This window comes from Lates calcarifer, linkage group LG20, assembly GCF_001640805.2.
Source record: "Lates calcarifer isolate ASB-BC8 linkage group LG20, TLL_Latcal_v3, whole genome shotgun sequence".
Taxonomy (NCBI): Eukaryota; Metazoa; Chordata; class Actinopteri; family Centropomidae; genus Lates; species Lates calcarifer.
In genome coordinates, this window is record NC_066852.1 from 11011732 (window position 1) to 11029850 (window position 18119).

The 18119-nt window shown below is 41.3% G+C and overlaps 1 protein-coding gene across 13 annotated transcripts in view; it reads left to right on the top strand.

Annotated features, from left to right (window-relative positions):
- The window catches only part of LOC108893503 (RNA-binding protein Musashi homolog 2), a 220229-nt gene that overhangs the window by 106348 nt on the left and 95762 nt on the right, over nt 1–18119 (top strand). For all 13 annotated transcript variants that reach the window (XM_051078482.1, XM_051078481.1, XM_051078478.1 and 10 more), the window contains one exon: nt 15888–15936. In XM_051078482.1, coding sequence (XP_050934439.1) covers nt 15888–15936 — 49 coding nt within the window. The remainder of the gene's footprint in view (nt 1–15887; nt 15937–18119) is intronic.

Consider the following 18119-nt stretch of genomic DNA (forward strand, 5'->3'; position numbering starts at 1 on the left):
GTTGCAGTACAATCTACCAGAAATGTGCACTTGCGTGTATTAGATTGGCCAACATAGCACCTTGAGGGGTGACATTGCGTTTGACAAAACTCTGTGTTTTAAGCATACTAAACCCTAGACTATTCTTATAAATACATGTATTCCATTCATATACAATTATTGGCAGGAACAGTTTAACAACCATTTCAACTTGCATGTATTTAAATGTCACGATACACATTTGTAACAATAACTATACCATGGGAACATGACAGCCAGACAGACTCACACACACACACACACACACACACACACACACACACATAGAGAAAAACTTAAATACAACATCCCTGTACACCCTGTCCAACTGATGCTGCACCTGTCGCCAGGATGGAAAGGGCACAAGTTACCTGGAGTAACACTGGAGGAATACTGTCTGGGTCTGCACATTTGGTTCAAAAATAGCAACCCTTAGTCATTCGAGCTCTAGCCGTTTGTAAATACTACATGCATAAGGGGCTGTCAGACTCAGCACATTTTTTTCATTTTTTGGCACCTCTTGTGTGTCCTGGTTACACCGTCTCTTTTGATGATTCTTCAGAAATTCGAGTGAGTTGTGTGTTGAAGTGTGGGAGAGAGATGAATGAGGTGGCAGTTTGTGCAGCGTTCATAAAAAGTGCTCGCCAAAGCATTCAAGGAAGGACTTTTTTCGTGTTTAGTTAATTGCAAATATGCAGGTTTCTGAAAAGCTTCTGCTTGATGTGTTATTGTATTAACATTAGATGGGAGCAAATGGGCCTTTTTCTGGTTTAAGATTCAAGAAAAACACTAGTGGACATTTAGGCTGGAAGTTTGAAGTGTGAGTTATAGAGTTAAAGTGAAGAACATCAAGATACACCCAACAGTATCTCTCTCTGTCTAGAAGTGAAGTTGTGAAAGTAGTCTGAATCACAGAGAGATCGCTCGCTAGCTGGAATTTGGAGGGATTCATGAGAGCTGCTAATGAGCCACTTGGCTTTTAGCTTTTAGTCAAAGTACACTCTGACACAAGTAGATCAGAGTGTAATGAAAATAGCATGCAATAATGAAAGGGGGATAGACTGAGGAGGATATTTTACTGTATCTTTGAGGCTTTGCTCCCTGACACAGTGTTTTTTTTTTAAATTTTGGACACAGTAATACTGACTTAGACATTTAAAATTTGAAGCTGGGTCGGTTATTGAGAGCAGTTTTTTAGATGGAATTGGTGCCACAGTTAAAATATATCACTCCTTCTAATTTCCTTAAGCATAGTTTGGACCTGTTGCCTGTTATCCAAGTGTCAACATGAGTGTGTAGTGGTGATAGCAATGGCTAAAGGTTATAGATCAAAATGGACAGTGGATGCTCTCAGACTACATGTATAGTTTTGCACACATTTACAAATGACAAAATGTATTCCACACAGTCCTTCATGGCCCCTTAAAATCCATGCAGATGCGGTCATACTGCCACAATATCAGCTGTTGTTAGTTTGTCCGACTCAAGTAAAAACAAGTTTGAAGCAGTGAATGGCAAGACAAAGAATGTTTCTGTTTTGGCTTTTCACCAGAAAGACAGCCATGACAATTGCATCATAAGTTGTCACAAATAACTGTTCATTATCTGCTGAAAATAAAGAAATTGGAAGCAGTATTAGATAAGAACTGGAATTATGTTTGATATTAATTGATGTATAATACTGATCGACATCAGAATTGATCAAATCTGAACGATACCAGAGAGTGTCAGTACGGACGAGAATGACTGAAGTGTAATTGCATGCAAAAATGCATTGAACTCCTCCTTTTTGACTGCATTTGACAGAGTTTTTAAGTATCTTTAGTTTGCATGCATGTGCACACACTTGTGTATTTGTTTGTGTGTTTTCCTGTTTTACGTGTGTGCATGCTCCCAGAGGGGAAACAGGCTGTGTGGGGTGTTATCTGCTTCTGCAGAGGGTGACAGCTAATCACCAACCCTGACAAACACTGGGGGAGAGGGGAGGGAAGAGAGAGGGAGTTGTGACAAACTAGAGAGGGAGAGAGAGAGAAGGGAGACGGTGCTGGGCAAGGGGATTGGCATTTGAATTCCACTGAGTAACCACAGAGTGCTTCGGATCCTGTCATCACAACCTCTGTATGAGTTTGGGCCTGAGCTGGACAACCATGCAGCCTCCCACCTGGCCCACTGACAACTAATAAACCCCCATCGGTAAAGGTACACACCAAGATAGGAGGCCGCTGAGAAAACATTGCGACAATTCTTGATGAGTTGAATAAATCTTTGTTGTTTGCAGAGTCTGTCAGCAGCAGCTTTGATCTCCTACCTGCTGCTCATAAAAACTCCCAGTCTCATGGAGGATATCTGCAGAAGGGGGTTCGCTAGCTGTCTTCATTGCTAGGGGAAGGCGCCCTTCAAGTGGTACCTTGTCAGGTGTAAAGACATCAGCACTTACAGTATTCACTAACTGTGCCATTAATCGTGCCCGAAAGTCTATGCTAAATGCATTTGTAGACGGTATGCCTTGCAGATGGGCTGATGCATGCTGAGTTAGTGTGAGCTGCTGGTGTCGCCTGTTGACACAGAGATCAGAGGGCTGTGAGAGATGGAGAGATGCTGTCGTGAGATGGCGGCAGCCAGGCTGCGCAGGGAGAGAGAGAGAAAAAGAGACGAGACAAGACAAGGCTCCTCTCTGGTTTTCAAGAAAGGATTTTAGGTTGATTCATTTCCCTTAGCTGTTGTCATTTATAAGCACGGGTAACTATTAAACGCAGCGCAACATGCAGAAAAACATCACAGCGTAGAAATTTACAAAGTAAATGTGATTGCCACTATAGCTCTTTACAATCCTTGACTATTTTGTTTTGGCATTTTAATGGACGTTAATGATGGCTCAGTTTGATTACCAATGGCTGGACTAAAATATCAATCTTTTCCTAGTGGTCCATCGGCTTCTGGCCTCCATGTGGCTCCCAGACTCCCCGCCGGAGCCAGCGTGGGTGGCATTATTCGGACCAACTGGCAGCTGTCTGCGTAGCTGTGATGGGTGTCATGCTGGGGGCCTCCATACGGGGAGACCCTCATCTGCTCACAGTGTCACACCTCTCACCACTTTGCTCTCTCTATCTGACCCTGTCACCAGGCAGAGAGTGACAGATACAGGCGGAAGGGGGGGGAAAAAAGCGCGCGAGAGACAGAGAGAGTGGGTGGCATGTTCTTTTAGATACAGGCATAGCTGAAAATCCTTGCTAAATAAAATCAAAGATAGCTGTCAGATGCTTTTACCGAGCACACTGCTTGAGAGCACGCAAATGGCACTATCAGTGAAGAAGTCAAAGGTCCACAGCTACCCGAGAATTGAGGTTGTCATTCATGTCTTAAAGCATATAAGTGCGAACGGTCTGTTTAACAGGCATAGCTTGCTATCAAATCTTACACACAGTACAGATCAGATTGCTGTTTAGTTGACTGTATGTTATGGTTAATATAGTTTTTTTCATGTTACCTCACACAAGTTAATTTACACCTCCGTTTTCTCTTGTCGGGTGGGGTGTCTTTGGGAGCAGCAAGTGGAAATAGAGAACATTGTGTTTATGTATCTTACCCACAGATGGCTGGTGGTGGTCTGGTGTGGGTGACCGCATAGCATCTGCGTTTGAGTGTGTGTGTGTGTGTGTGTGTGTGTGTCTGCATCTGTGTGCTTGTGTTGTTTTGGGTGCTAATGACAGTTGGCATTTGGCCACTATCAGTGGATCGTTAATTAGTATTGAGAGGTTTGGGGGAGAAACACAGATTCCCCTCTATCTTTCAAACAGATGTGTGTTTGATCTGCTAACCCAACGTACACACACAGGCACACACACACACACAAACGTTCGCTTGCACACACTGTCCATCCAGAGCAACTATCTGACATATGGAAATGTCTACAAGCTAGTGCCTCTCAGCATACTGATATTGACAGCAATAGATTTAACCTCAGAAAAACAAGAAAACATGGATCATGGTGAAGTTTGTTGTGAGCCTCCCAAATGTAAGCAGCGATAAACATGGGATGTCACTTATTGTATCTCTCTTATTTATGAAATGTGAGAAAAGTGATGTTTCACCATCAATAAATCCACCAATAATCAGTTAATCTACAAAGGATTTTTTAAAAAGACTGAAAAAATGCTCATCATTTCCTCAAGCCAAAGTTGATGTCATCCAGTGTCTTGTTTTGTTTGACCAACAGTGTAAAACCTAAACACTGGACTATAATGTAATGAAATAGAATAAATTCTCACGATGTTGTAACCACCAAATGTTTGGTATTTTTGTTTGAAAACCTAAAATATCTTTAATATGATAACATATCAAACTGTTCAATTTTCTCTGTTAAAATGCCCACAGTAAAAACAATAAAAACGCCTGGACTTGGTTTGGACCAGCACACTGTCCATCAGGAAAAAAGAAGGTCAAGAAGGACTTCACTGGTAGAAGAAGAGCAGAAATGAAAAGAATTACTATTTATTTTTCTGAAGCCAACCTTTAACAAATCTCTACAAACTCTCAGAGGCTGGAGTAAAACATTATTATAGTTCTCACTAATGTCAGAGCCTTTGTCTATTCAGTTAATTGTAGCATAGTTGTCCTGACGGAATTGCTCTGTGACCTTTAGTATTTTTATTTCTTCAGCCCTTATATTTGCTAAGTGATGGTATTCTGGCTGATTAGCGCACCCTCGTCCCCCCAGACACACACACACACACACACACACACACACACACTATTACAAAACACAATGTATTCACTCCCAGTACCCCACTCCCATTGTTCTGCTTTATAACACTGGGAAAGGAGCATCAGTCAAGTATATTAGCTGGATCCTATTACTGTCACCAGATTGCCTCTCTGAGCCATCTTAAAGAGCCCCCAGACAAAACTTCCTGTCATGTTAATCCAAGCTTTAATAAATAGAGGGATGTGTAACCATATTCAAATAGGGGCTCCCATATTTATGCTGACAAAGAGAGACGGGCTATCACCAAATGACAGATGAAAGTGTTTTGCATGAAAAGGAGCCCCAAAAAAAAAAAAGTTTTTATCGGTGCTCATTCTCTCCCATTCTACGGAGAAATGTCAAATTATTGAAATGGCCTTTTAAAAAAGCTTAAGCCTAATCTAAGTAAAACACTGCAGGTATTAGGGACGGTGGCCATTGTGAGTGAAATGAATGTTATTCAGCTCAAGCCAGCAGCTCATTTTATCCCTCTTGTTCACCTATTGATATCAAAGTACATAATACACACCTTGTCTCCTAAGAGAGATTTATGTTCATCGGACCTGTGAACATTAGAGCATGCTGTCATTGAGCGCTTTCACTGATTCATGAATGCAGAAAGTCTGTTATTAAATTTTATTTTCTAGATGGTTATTCAAAGGCATTACTAGCTGTGTCATTTAGTTAAAGCTCAGGCAGCCGCAAAGGTGCAGTAGGGGCTCTTTGCATTCCTGAGTATTCTCATCACCAACAAAGGAGCTGATATCGACCTCCCAGATTCAAGGCCATCTTTTAGATTCACATGTGGAAAAGAGCAAAGACACTATTTCTTGGAGAATCACTCTCTCCCTTTCAGACTAGGTTAATTTCAAGCTAGTCGCTCCTTGACACCGAAGAAAAGAAAGCCCGGTTAAGCCTGTATTTCACGACGGCATGTCTGTATATTTTACTAGGCTGTACAGAGACTTCTCATTTCATTAGTAAAGCTGATTGAATCTGAACATGTTTGTTCATTCCTCCCATTGTGTGACTGAAATGTTCCATGTTTGCTGAGGCTGCCTGGGTTTCCCTGGTGTCTCCATACGTGCAGCATTATTAGCAGGCGTCGCTTCAAAATTACTGGGTGTGATAGAGATATCAATTTCAAACACTACATCACCAAAATATTTTTACATTGCATAATAAGACTAAAAAACAGTATGTGTCAGATTGTATCCTACATGTATAATGATTGTTTGATTTCAGTAGTAGTATTAGTAATTAATAATAATATTAGCATTACTAATTTCTAATTCCCATTAGTATGGGTAACTAGCTATTATACATATAGTACTGACTAACAGTGTTATCACTGTTAGTCTCAATATATAGTATTAATGCTGGTGTTTCACTGTCCTTAGTATTCCTTTCACCTACAAGAATGCAGACAATTAAATGAAGACTCAAAGATGGATAGATGGGTGGATGTGTGAGCCTGCGAGAAAACTTTCTAAGACAGTTTTTCAGTGAATCACTGAGGCATATCACTGGCTCACCCACAACACTTATTTTCTGCATGTTGATTTTGACGAGAGTTAGAAGTTGGAAAGCTTATAAATACTGAGTTGGCCTTACCCTGAGTAAGCAGGTAGGAATAATTAAAGTAATAACTACTGATTCTATGTAGAAATGGTTACATAATAGATTTTAATGGGGCCGCTTTATGCCTTGAAATGATTGGGATTTGTAAGGTGGTTTTTGAAGAGGTGTTTAAATGTTGGTAGCACCTTAATGTGTCAGTCAGCAGAAATTAGCCTCTCATTTTTATTGCTGGAACAATGGAAACCGAGCACCACCAAAGACTAGAGGCCGTAAGAGAGGGCTTGATTCTCAGAATGTTTTAATTCCAAATAAGCACATCATAATATGTGGACATTAATAGAGTTTAATGAACATATTCTGCATTAAAAGCACCATGCATGTGTCTAATAGAAGCACCTAACCCCATGTTGACTATTCCAGTATAATCCTTTTCGTCCGCTGCAGCCCCCTCACATGTTCAACCCATTTGCCCATTTAAACAAACCTCTTCCCAGCCTTCCCTCACACCTTCCATGTCGTGTTTTCACACAGGCTCCCCAAACACTTCATGGTATCCTCTGACCTTTTTCTGGCCTCAAGTCATAGCCGCTTGCAGCTATATTTACATTAACAAGGAAGGAAGAAGGGGCAGTTTGTATAAAACGTGTTTCATGCGTATTTGTGTGTGTGTGTGTGTGTATGTATGTGCGTGTCTACTAAAAGAGAAATCTGATTGGCTTTCCAGGAGGAAGGACATCATTTTAAATAAGTCCTCAATGTTAAACTGTTTGCTCTAGGGCTTAGGGATTGCTCACCTCTCCAAATACTATTTTAGCTTGAAAGCACAATATTTCCCAGCCTGCGCTTTCACATGGGAGAATGAGGGAGGGCCCTGGTGCAGCAGTTTCATGGAGGTAGCTTGCAGGCATACTCCATTCTGACAGAATGAGGAGGCACTCTGCAAGAGTGTGGTGGAGAGGAAAGGGGCCCTATTAATAAAATGACTCCATAATGGGTAGTTCCCTGCAGCTTGGCAAAGGAAGACAGGCGGATTGATGGACGAGGCCAAGGCCTACTTCCTCAAGCATACTGAGCTCAACTGTGTGGACATGCCTCTGTGAGGCCAAACACAAGGCCAGACACCACAACAAACTGAAGTCCCATTCATTTGGGAAGCAAGAACCTTACAGATGATTTCCTGTTTTGCGTAAAAGGGTCAAAGTGGCAGTTTTAAATGAGCAATACATCACCTCTAAGCCTGGCTGCAAAGCTGTCTCGAGCTTGCTTTTACACTATGCACAAGGTTCAGGCTTTTTCTCAAATTATGCAATATGTTCTGTAATACAGATGGCTGATTTGAAAGATGGAACCAGACAGAATCTACCTTAATTGTCATCTTACCTCAAAGTAAGAAAACGGTATGGTAAACAAGACTCACTGGGTGACAGTATTTCATTTGTGTAGTGCATAATTGGCATTACTTAAGAGTATGGCAGAAATAAAATAGTATTTACTAGAAATATGGTTTGTTTACAAGAAAATTTGAATCATCTTTTAACTGCTTCTTTTGTTTTGTTTTGAGGCTAGCTCGTGCAGCACTAGAGATGCGCTAATGAAATATTGTTTTGCCACAACAGTGTTACGGTCTGCCCTAACAATACAGCCAGCCTCCTGAAGGCATCACTCCATCATCCTTTCATTACATTTCTTTGTAACACTACATTGATTAGAGTGGCCTCAGCATGACTGCCTTTTTAATTGTGTATTTGCCGATCTGAGAGCCGCGCAGAGCACGCTGTGGTAGGATCTGTACTAACCATTTCAACAATGCTCTGAGGCATTCTTTGACACACAAAGTCCATTGTTAGAATATACATCAGTTTGTATCACCATAGCGACCTCCTTGGATGCTGAGCAGGGGACCTCATAAATATGTAATCCTGACAGATATGAGGAATTGTCTTCCTCAAGTGTTCCTCTCAAGCCATTTTGTTAATGTCAACATGAAGGAAAGTTACTGGAATAAGTGTTGACATTCAGCCCATGGTGTATATCATTAATAATTACATACACAATAATTTCTGTTGGATGACTGCTGAAAAACGCTTGAATCACATTTTTCTGTCGCTATCATTTCTTGGTAATTAGGTGTAAAAAATAGATGAATCATGTACATGAACCCGCTAAACTCTTTCGCTTTGTTGCTATACAGTGTGCTTAATTCTTAGAGTAAGCATACAATATACATGCTATTGTATATGTGACTGTCTATTATTAATTGTCATTTTGTATTGCTGGGGTGTCCTTGTGTCTTCCCTTGTTACTATCAACAGTCCAAAAAACATTGTAGAAAACATTACATTGTGCTTTAAATCAGTATGCAAATAGACATTAGAGGAAAAATAATAGCTATAAACCAGATGAAGAGTTGGGCTTTGCTAGAAGAAACCATAAAATAGACATATTTACTTTAAGAAAAATAAAGAGAAATGGGGTAGACAGAGTAGACAGCAGATAAGCGCGTCTTCACCCTACATCACTATGCCTTTTCCATCTGTGTGTGTGTGTGTGTGTGAGATGTGTACGTGTGTGTTAAGTTTGCACTCTAGCCGTGCATTTTTATCAGTCCTGCTGAGGGTTGCCACTCATCCATTATAATAAGGAATATTCCTTTTGGGAAAGAAAGAGGTTCTGTTCCAGATTAAACATAGCTGCCTTGGCCTCTACCCATGGAACTGAGAAAAAAATAGCTCGTCCATCTCAGGCTTGCGCTTAAGAACAGTGTCCCTTTTGCCCCCTTGTGTAATTGCAAGAGCTTATAGGGAGCTAAAATTTTGCCCTCTGCTCCTCGTTAAACCACCACTTGTAAAAGCACTCAAGCGTGGATGCAGCACATTGCAGCTCAACGTTCCCAGACAATGATATAGATTTCCTCTACAAAAGAACAATTGAAAGGGTTGTCACAAATTTGTCCATTGTCACTGGGTCGCTATCATTTCTCTGTTAATTGCCATCATTGTAATAGAATATTAGATGCTCTGCACTGAAAAAGGAGTGTTGATGAAAGGGCAGTGCCAGCCGAGTTTTCTCCTTGACCGTGACCCTTATCTATCATAATGGTAATGATAATAATAACGTGATACTCCATTGATCCCTGTAGAGATTTTTTTTTATTTTATTTTTTACCCCCTTTACCTCGTCCACCGTGAGTGAGGCTGTGGTGCAGGTTCAGCTACAGACTGCTGCCCCCAGAGAAAGCAGGGATTCAGCCTCTTGCTCTGAGACACTTAAAGAAAACGGATGCTTGCCAACAAGGGGGCTTAAAACTGGATCCTCCAGTTAAACAGTGGCCTCTCAACTCAAGATTTCTTTCTTTTTTTGTGTGGAGTGTATTGGTATAGAAGTGGTTCATATCACCTGTATTTATTGTGACTCTGGAGGTTTGGTTTGTGCCAACAGATTATGTTTATCTGACACACTTGCCAATATTGAGGTAGGGGTTTTTGTGATTTATAGCCAAAGAGCTCTTCTTCATGTTTATAATAAATCTGTCCACTATTCCATTGAGTATTTTGTTAAATATGTGTAACAATTTTTGAAATAGAGAAGTCTCATAGAAAGTCCTGCCTCCTACTGCATGTTTTCTATATGTCAGGTCCATATACATAATTGGCAGGGATCCCCAAGCACCAGCTGCTGGCTAAATCCCAGATGATTTACATCTGTCTGGTTATTGCTTTGATATATCCTACTGAAGTCACATTTTGAAGGGGGGAAATCTAATGAGTCTATTGACTGGACAATGTAATGAACGAAATGTTAATCAGCATGAGCAGTCCTGCTCTTTGATTTTTTTTTTTTTTTAGTTTAACCAGGTTTCATTTTCCTATCCTGACGAGTGTGATTCTCTTTGTGTGCTATGATGGAAGTTAAGTTGCTGTAGATATGCTCCAGTTGTGCAATAGAGAATGTTTAGACAAATAAACTGTTGATTGTGATGTTGTTAGTTGGACTGAGCTTTTTTCATTACGCACCAACTGCATATCTCACAACACATTGTGCAGAATTGTGTTTTGGATGACAATAATTCATACTACAGTGATTCAGTTGGAATTATAAATGTAGGCTATTTTTTTCTACTTGAGGTATTTATACCAGGATTTGTTTCAAGTTAAATTCACCACATATTGACAAAATTGTCAGTAGAAGTAAGCAAGCTCTTCAGAATGATCTGCTCTTTTAAGCATCACTTGTTGAGGCCATGCAGATAGCACAGACTGTGTCGTGCTGTTGGCAGGGTGAGCAAAAATCTCAGTAATCCTTGACACCAAAACTGACATCGAAATTGCCCGATAACTACTCACACACACATATAGTGCAGTTCTTTCCTCTTATGTAAAAGTGAAGTTCACAGTCAAGCGTAGCGGATGAAGGTGAGAATGAAATCTCTATGCACCAAATACTGAAACGAACCCCACTAGGTCACAAACAGGCCCCAAAGCCTCAACAAAAGGATGGACGGGACTGGTCCCAGGTCACTATCTGTGGCTCACATGTCCGTTCCTTTGGCATCAGATATGATCTATATCAGTGTCACCCCCAAATTGCAGGAAAGCTCCTCTGCTAGCCTTCAGCCGTGGGCTGAATGTAAATGTGCATTTGACACCTATCTAAATCGCTGTCATAATTCATTTCCAGAGCTCTTAAATCTCTCCCTGTCACCTGGCACCTCTGCTGTTTTCCTGTCCAAAAACAGAGCACATTAGCTTTTATTGATGCCTTTGTCCTTTGATACATAATTCATCATTCAGCGGTCTTTTTTTGAATTATCATGTGTTTTTCTGAGGTCGCTCAAACATATGGATTGATACAGACAACGAGGTTGCACCTGGTGTGGAGTAAAGTCTCATGTTATATGACAGGAACAGGAAGTCTTTTTTTCCCAGGATGTTAGATCAGCGTGATATAGAGCTTCATTGTCATGTCTTAAGTTGTTTCTGTTGGTTGTCATCAAATTTTAACTCCCAAATCAGGTACTGTATGGCTTGCAGCACAAGCACATAGGAGGTACAATGTACAAATGTTTTTATACAGTGTCACAGGATTCATCTGGGGTCATCTGACATATGCCACTCAGCTCCAGTGCTCACGTAGTCACACACAAACAACCAGGAAAATAACAGACACAAGCAAACATGGAAGACAAAGACCAAGTATGGTCACCTTTTAGCTTCTAAAAAAGTTAACTCACAGTATTCAAAACTAAGTGCAGACTGTAAACTTTCCAAAGCTGCGGTTAATACTGTGGGAACACTACTAATCTATCAAACCACCTACCTGGAAAAGACATTAAACGTTCCCACTGGCACTCCAGCACCAACTTTTGAGGCTGTAGCTGGCCTGCAACCAAAGGGAAACTAAAGGAATGCTTTAGGAATAAAACACACAATAAAATCAAATCGCTGGATTCCAAGAAATTTTAAAGACATTGTGAAGCAATAATATCTCTTAAACTTACTCGTTCAATTCTTCCACTGAAACTGTTTCGCTTCACTTCACAACACACCCACTCCCATAACATTGCCAGCCTCCCAGTACTGAAAAGTTTAAATTGGTATTTGACTACCACATCTACTTCCACTATCACTGTTACTACTTTTACTGCTACTACTGCTACTGTCACAACTGTTACTGTTAAGTGAGATCAGTTGCATTCAGGCTAACTTTATTACACATTTAGAAGTGGAAAGTCATTTGTCTTGTTCATTTGATGAACACGGATAGTATAAAAGAGATCAGATTTTTTTTTTGTCTTGGTTTTAATGTTTGTCTTTTTTCACCTTGTAGAAGAGTGAGGATAGCCTCACAACTATTATTACTCATTTATTTAATGGATTTATAATTTTAGCTAACACCTGCTGAATCAAATAGCGATGTGCAGAGTGGGATTGAAACAGAAAAAGGGCACCAGTATGAAATCGCTACCTTCTGAATTGTGAGTAAAAGTTAAATTGCTGGAAAGACAACAATTCGCATACCTAATATACTCCTGTCAGCCCTTTCTTTAGGAGTAGGTTATTTAGTTCAGATGTGTTTGCTGCAGGTTTAGTTAAAGCTGCCCGGCCTTCTGCCCCCCGACTGTCTTCTACCAGCCTTCTCCTTTTAAGTGGTCATGGACTGTTCCAGTGCATATACCACAGCGAAATAGACTTTTGCTCTTTTCTTCATTGTCACAAAAGGCCAGGCACTTCGCTGGAGTTCCCATTCCCCTTTTACATAGTGATAAGACAGCCATTATCCTTTGAACCTTTCTTTTCACCGAGCCAGGAGAAAAGGAAGAGTGAAAGAGAAGGAGGAGGAGGACAGAGAAAGATTTCTTCCCTGAGGTGAGCCTGGCTTCACCTCTGTGTGGTGGGCTTTTTTGTGAGCAGTGAAGAGGTCCTTAACCTTCTATCAGATGGAGGCACACAGTTGTGTTCTGCTTGAATAACTACATTGAAAAGCCCTGAAGCACGGGAGATGGTTCTATAGACTCTGCAAGTGGCAAAGAGAGAGAGAGAGAGAGAGAGACTGGGTGTCAGGGAGAGAGAGACAGAGAGAGAGAAAAAGGGGGGGGGGGGGGGATTGTATTGTATGACCTGCTGGAGTGTGACCCTCACATGATGTGCACATTTTTTTTGTTAAAGTGCCCATCAGTGCTTTTGTGAATCGGTGTTCTTTGTTGTTGACAGGATGGTCCTCCACTAATAATGTCACATCAACACAGTTCACACATTTATGTAATACACTTCCATTAATAGACCTCACTTCATTTTACAAAGTAGCAGTCTTTCTGCTGTCAGCCTGTAAATGACTTTACAGTAGCAATACTATCAATGACAGAGTACAGATATCTGAATATCTTGTTGCATGAGGGGGGTTGATGGCTGATGATAATATGGGCTGCAAGCCAGTCAGATTTAATGTAGACACAAGATCATTTGTTTACCTAGCAACAACAACAAATTAAGTGATCATAGTTGTTGCTAACAACACAAACATATTACATACTAGTACAGGAGTCATAAATAGTGTTGTGTTCTATCCATTATTTTTGCAGGTGCTTGTAGGTATCATTTTACATTTTGATGAGTTTCATCTCTACACCAAATCATAGGATAAACTCGACAAAATAGTTGCTAATCAATAACAGTTGTCACAACAGTTGTGTTTGAAGAAAACAAAATATTCTCTGCCGGCCATTTTGTCTGCGCTCCTGCTGATGCATGCAGTATGGAGACTCTTTTGGCTGTTTCAATATTACTGATATTAGATGACAGAAGTCAAAAGCTATAAATTTCTGTCTCCCGTGTAAATGATCACAAGCTGTCAGCGGCGCTTGTCAAATTAAACGCTTACCATAGTTGGTAAACATGCCGTTCCATCTTCGCTCTGCGGTGGAGCTTTCACGCTGTCAAAAAGCAGAGACGTTATAAAATGTTTCTGCTGTTAGGAGCTGAAAAGTTTTCTCACTTTTAATTCTGGGACAGTGTAATTATCTGGCTAGGTACTGAATGTGACAATGGAGTTACTGTACTGCAAAGAAGAAAAAAAAAAAAACAAGCCAAAAGTTTCTCTGTGTTCTTCACACTCAGGCAATGAAATCACAACCCCCGCGCTACAAATTCAAGTTATCCTACTTCCTGTCACTTTAATGTGATTTTCATTAGACGGCCTGGCATGAGACAGAGGTTAGGTTACGTGACATTATAAATGTTGGTTTATAAAACTGTAGCTGCAGGTGATATTGCTTGGCAGATGTTTATTTGTACACAACTTTTATATGTTTTCCCACCGTACAGTCATCAGATAGCACATTTTTCAGAGACACAGAAAACTTCATTATTGTTGCTGCATTTTTTTTTTTTTTTGTGTGTGTGTATGTGTTTGTCTGCCGCGTCAAGAGGGAACAGTTTGGGGAAATTAACAACTTTGTTCATGGTTTTACTGCAGTGCCACAGTTGTAGGGCCTGGTGAATTTATTCTCACACTTGACAATTAATTTCTGTTTTGCCTTCAGATTGTTGCCGTTTGACTTCACATAGACTGCCTGCCTTAGTTTTTCCTCCTAGTGTGGGCATTAGTAAGTGATGTTTTATTCAAGACAATTGATGGAGCAATTCCTGCCAGTTAAACTAGACAACACAATTTGCACTGCTCACTCACACATGACACTCTCTACTCAGTGCAACACATATCCCACGCACACTCTTTGTAATAAGGTGGTGTGCTTAACCTCTTCTGCAGCATCCACCTGTAGGCTCAGATTCCCCACCCACTTCAGGTACTTAGAGTTTTGTGTACTGTTAAATCTACCTATACTGTGTATATAGGTTACTTCAAATCCATATGACTGTTGCCAGCTATATTTGGAAATTGGGAAATATTTTTGGGGAGGTGCAAATAAAAGGCCTGAGTGCCGCATGTGGCCTGTAAGCCGTGCAATGAGTAACCGGGGCCTGCAAGCTGTGCCAACGTCTTGTGTGCCAAATGTGTGGCAAGAGGGTGGCATGAACAGTGTGCCAGCACTAGTCTGCCTGGCTGCCAGGCACTTCTCTTTATCCAATCAGACAGTTCGGCTTGAGTGAGACCCCTATTCTTGTCTCTTCCTATCTCCTCCCAAAGCTTTGTCACCCTCCCATGAAAAACACAGGCGCATGCTTGTGCGCACACCACTTCCCACACCACCCCCCCACCCCCACCTGCACAGCATCATCAAGCCGCCTCGGTACACCGTTACACTTACCTAGAGACCATAACCAGGGAGCAAATGGTGCAGAGTGTTCCCTCTTTGTTTCTGTCTGCTGCTGCTGCTCCCTGCTCCTCTGTCCTTTTTTATTTCCCTCCCAAGACAAAATCACAGGCTAAATGAGCATGCCTCACTCTGTTTTTTAAACATTTCTTCAGAGTTACGGGGAGCCGACAGAGTGTCTAGAGGTCTGTTTTTCAGGGATGTGTGAAGAAAAAATGCTGTCTGTCTGTGTGTGGCTTTATTGGACATGATGAGCGATGATAATATTGGCCGGGGGGGGGGGGGGGGGGGCTGCTGCCACTGCAGCTGCAAGATGAGGAAGGATCCCTTTTTTCTCACGCTTGCTCAGTGGAATGGGTCTATCTGTCACTCTCCCCAAGACCGGACATCTGTGTTCATCAAAATAAACATATTGTCCATTCAGTTCTCCATTTTTTTCCCCTCCGCTTGTCATTATTATTAATTTTCTCTCTCCTATTGCTACATTTCACTCACATCTTTGCCACGTTTAATCCGGACAATGAGTAAGGGAACTGAGATTGTGTAAAGTGCTATAGATAGGAAAAAGGTAACCTGACAGTAATCATGTGACCGCAGAATGATTATGTTGGAGCGAGGTGCTTAGAAAGAAATACTTGTAAAGCAACGAGAATATACGTATTCTAAGAGTAATTACAGTGAGCAGATGAGAGGTGATTCAGCGGTGAGAAAATGACATGAAGTACTCGCTGAAAAGATCAAACTAAAGTCAGAACTTCTTTTTTTGTCTTCCAGGTTGACGACGCCATGCTTATGTTTGATAAGACTACTAACAGACATAGAGGTAAGTGCACAGCTTTTGTTCTCTTTCCCTCCATTTTTTGCTCTGTCTCTTTGAAAGGTGAGAAAATAGTCATTTTATGTCCTTTCCCCATGAGATAACACAGAACAGTTCCATTTCACATGATATTAGGTGTACCATCTGTTCAACAATGGGAGCGTGTCAAAGTAATCAATAAGCTGGTACGGTGTTTAGAATGTTTGAGCATTAGATGGTGTTCGTGTGCATGTGTGTGTGTGTGTGCGCGTGCGTGCGTGTGTGTCTTATGATGATGCTGGTGTGAGTGTTTCAGAGAGGTGCTTAAAGGGTGTAAAGATTGTGAGATGGTGGGTGCTGTGCAGTCAGATAACAGCATCAGATAAGGCCCAGGAGAAGCACTGACTTTATCTCCCTCTCTCATCGGCTCCTTATCTTAGATGAGGGGGACGTTTCTCTCTCAAGCAGAGGACTTTCCAAAGACAGGTTTCCTCCCTGCACCACAATGCGGTGTTGTGTGTTTAAGGCGAGCGGCGAGCTCACAGGCCCGGCTTAAACCACCGATAAGCGCAGGTAGGCCTGTCACTTATCCCAAGGCCCTGCGCGATGGCTATTATTGGCTATGAATCCTCACACAGAGTACGTTCAAGGAACTTTTTAGGAGACAGACTGTCCCCGGCTGTGTATGCCTCCATGTATCATTGTGTGCGTGAGCGGTCGACAGGCACTGACAGGTATTTCCACAAGAAAAAGGAGCAGACACTTCTCTGTTTGACACACCAGTCAGCTCACTTGTAGGCAGAGCTGGCATCGCACCATCTCACTGAACTGGGCTGAGCGCTGTTTTGCCATAAAGATGTAAACATTTTTTTGCACTCAGCGACTCATCCTCTTGATGTGTATAAATGTTTAAGTACAGTTGGCATGGATTGAAAGCTTCATCGTTTTTAACTGCAAACTCTCTCCCTCTATCTTTTCCTACTGTATCTGTAACTGTGTGTGTACTCTGCATGTGTGTATGCTGTGCACTGTGCAGACGCACTCTTTGAGTCTGGTAAACAGTTTCTAAGTGTGGAACATGTGAACTATAGTGGAAGTGATCTATGGCTTTGAGGGGATTTTGATCTGTAGTGACAGAACCCAGTGTGAGGTCTACTTTGAGACGAAGGCTTTTTTTCCTCTCTCTCTCTCTCTCTCTCTCTCACACACACACATTTCTCGCTCGTCTTTCTCTTCTGTCTGCTGCACTGCCAGCCCTCTGTGGAAGGGGATGGGCGCCGCCACGCTCAGGGAGTGTGTTAGGCATTTGCCTTTGGGCAGCAAAATGCCCTTCAAATGAAGACAATGATGGAGAAACAGCCTCCGTGGCAATTTTTCTGATGACAGCGGACGTATTCGTATTGAGTGTGACACTGAGGCAGGAGGCAGGTGCAGTCCTTCCCTCCTTCCAGGTTCTGTTTCTTCGAACTAGCATTTTGATATTTTGTTCCAGTGGGAATTTGAAACAGTAGATATTCACCGCTTTCATCTTAAAAACACAACAGGTCTTCCAGATGAAACGCATAGAATATTACAGACCCATAAGAAAACATGAATAATTCATCTGAGCCATTGGTGTGATTGTGTAATATTAATGGCTCAGCTGCCCCGTGACCACAAACGAAAAGGACACTGAATATGTTATCAGTGAAACCAGTGCCTGGGCCCCACTTTACCACTCCCCCACCGATCTAGTGATGGGCATCTGGCATTCCGCAGTCCAAATCAATTCCCCACCTGTGTTCATTTTTTATCTTACAGATTGATTCATGAAAAAATAATTCCTGGTTTTTCTGCAGCGGCTGCAATAGGAATAACACATTCTTTATTTAACAATCTCAAATCTTACACATTGCAGTTCTTCTAAAACCATGTTGCCTTTTCTATAATTACAAGTCCCCAAATTAACAGTTCACTTTGTGACTGTAATGCCTCACAAAGCACTGTAAGAAAACCTACATTTCTAATAACTTATACAATGTTCTTTTTTTTTCTTGATAATCTTGAATGCTGTTATACCTGGAACACACACGTACTGTACTTTACTAGTGTGATGTCTAGTTTACATATATAGTTGCCCAGGAGGAAAATGTCCGTGCAGTCAGAGCATTTGTTGGTTATTATGTGTTATTATGTCAACGTTTATTGGTTACAAGAGTAACACTTATGCT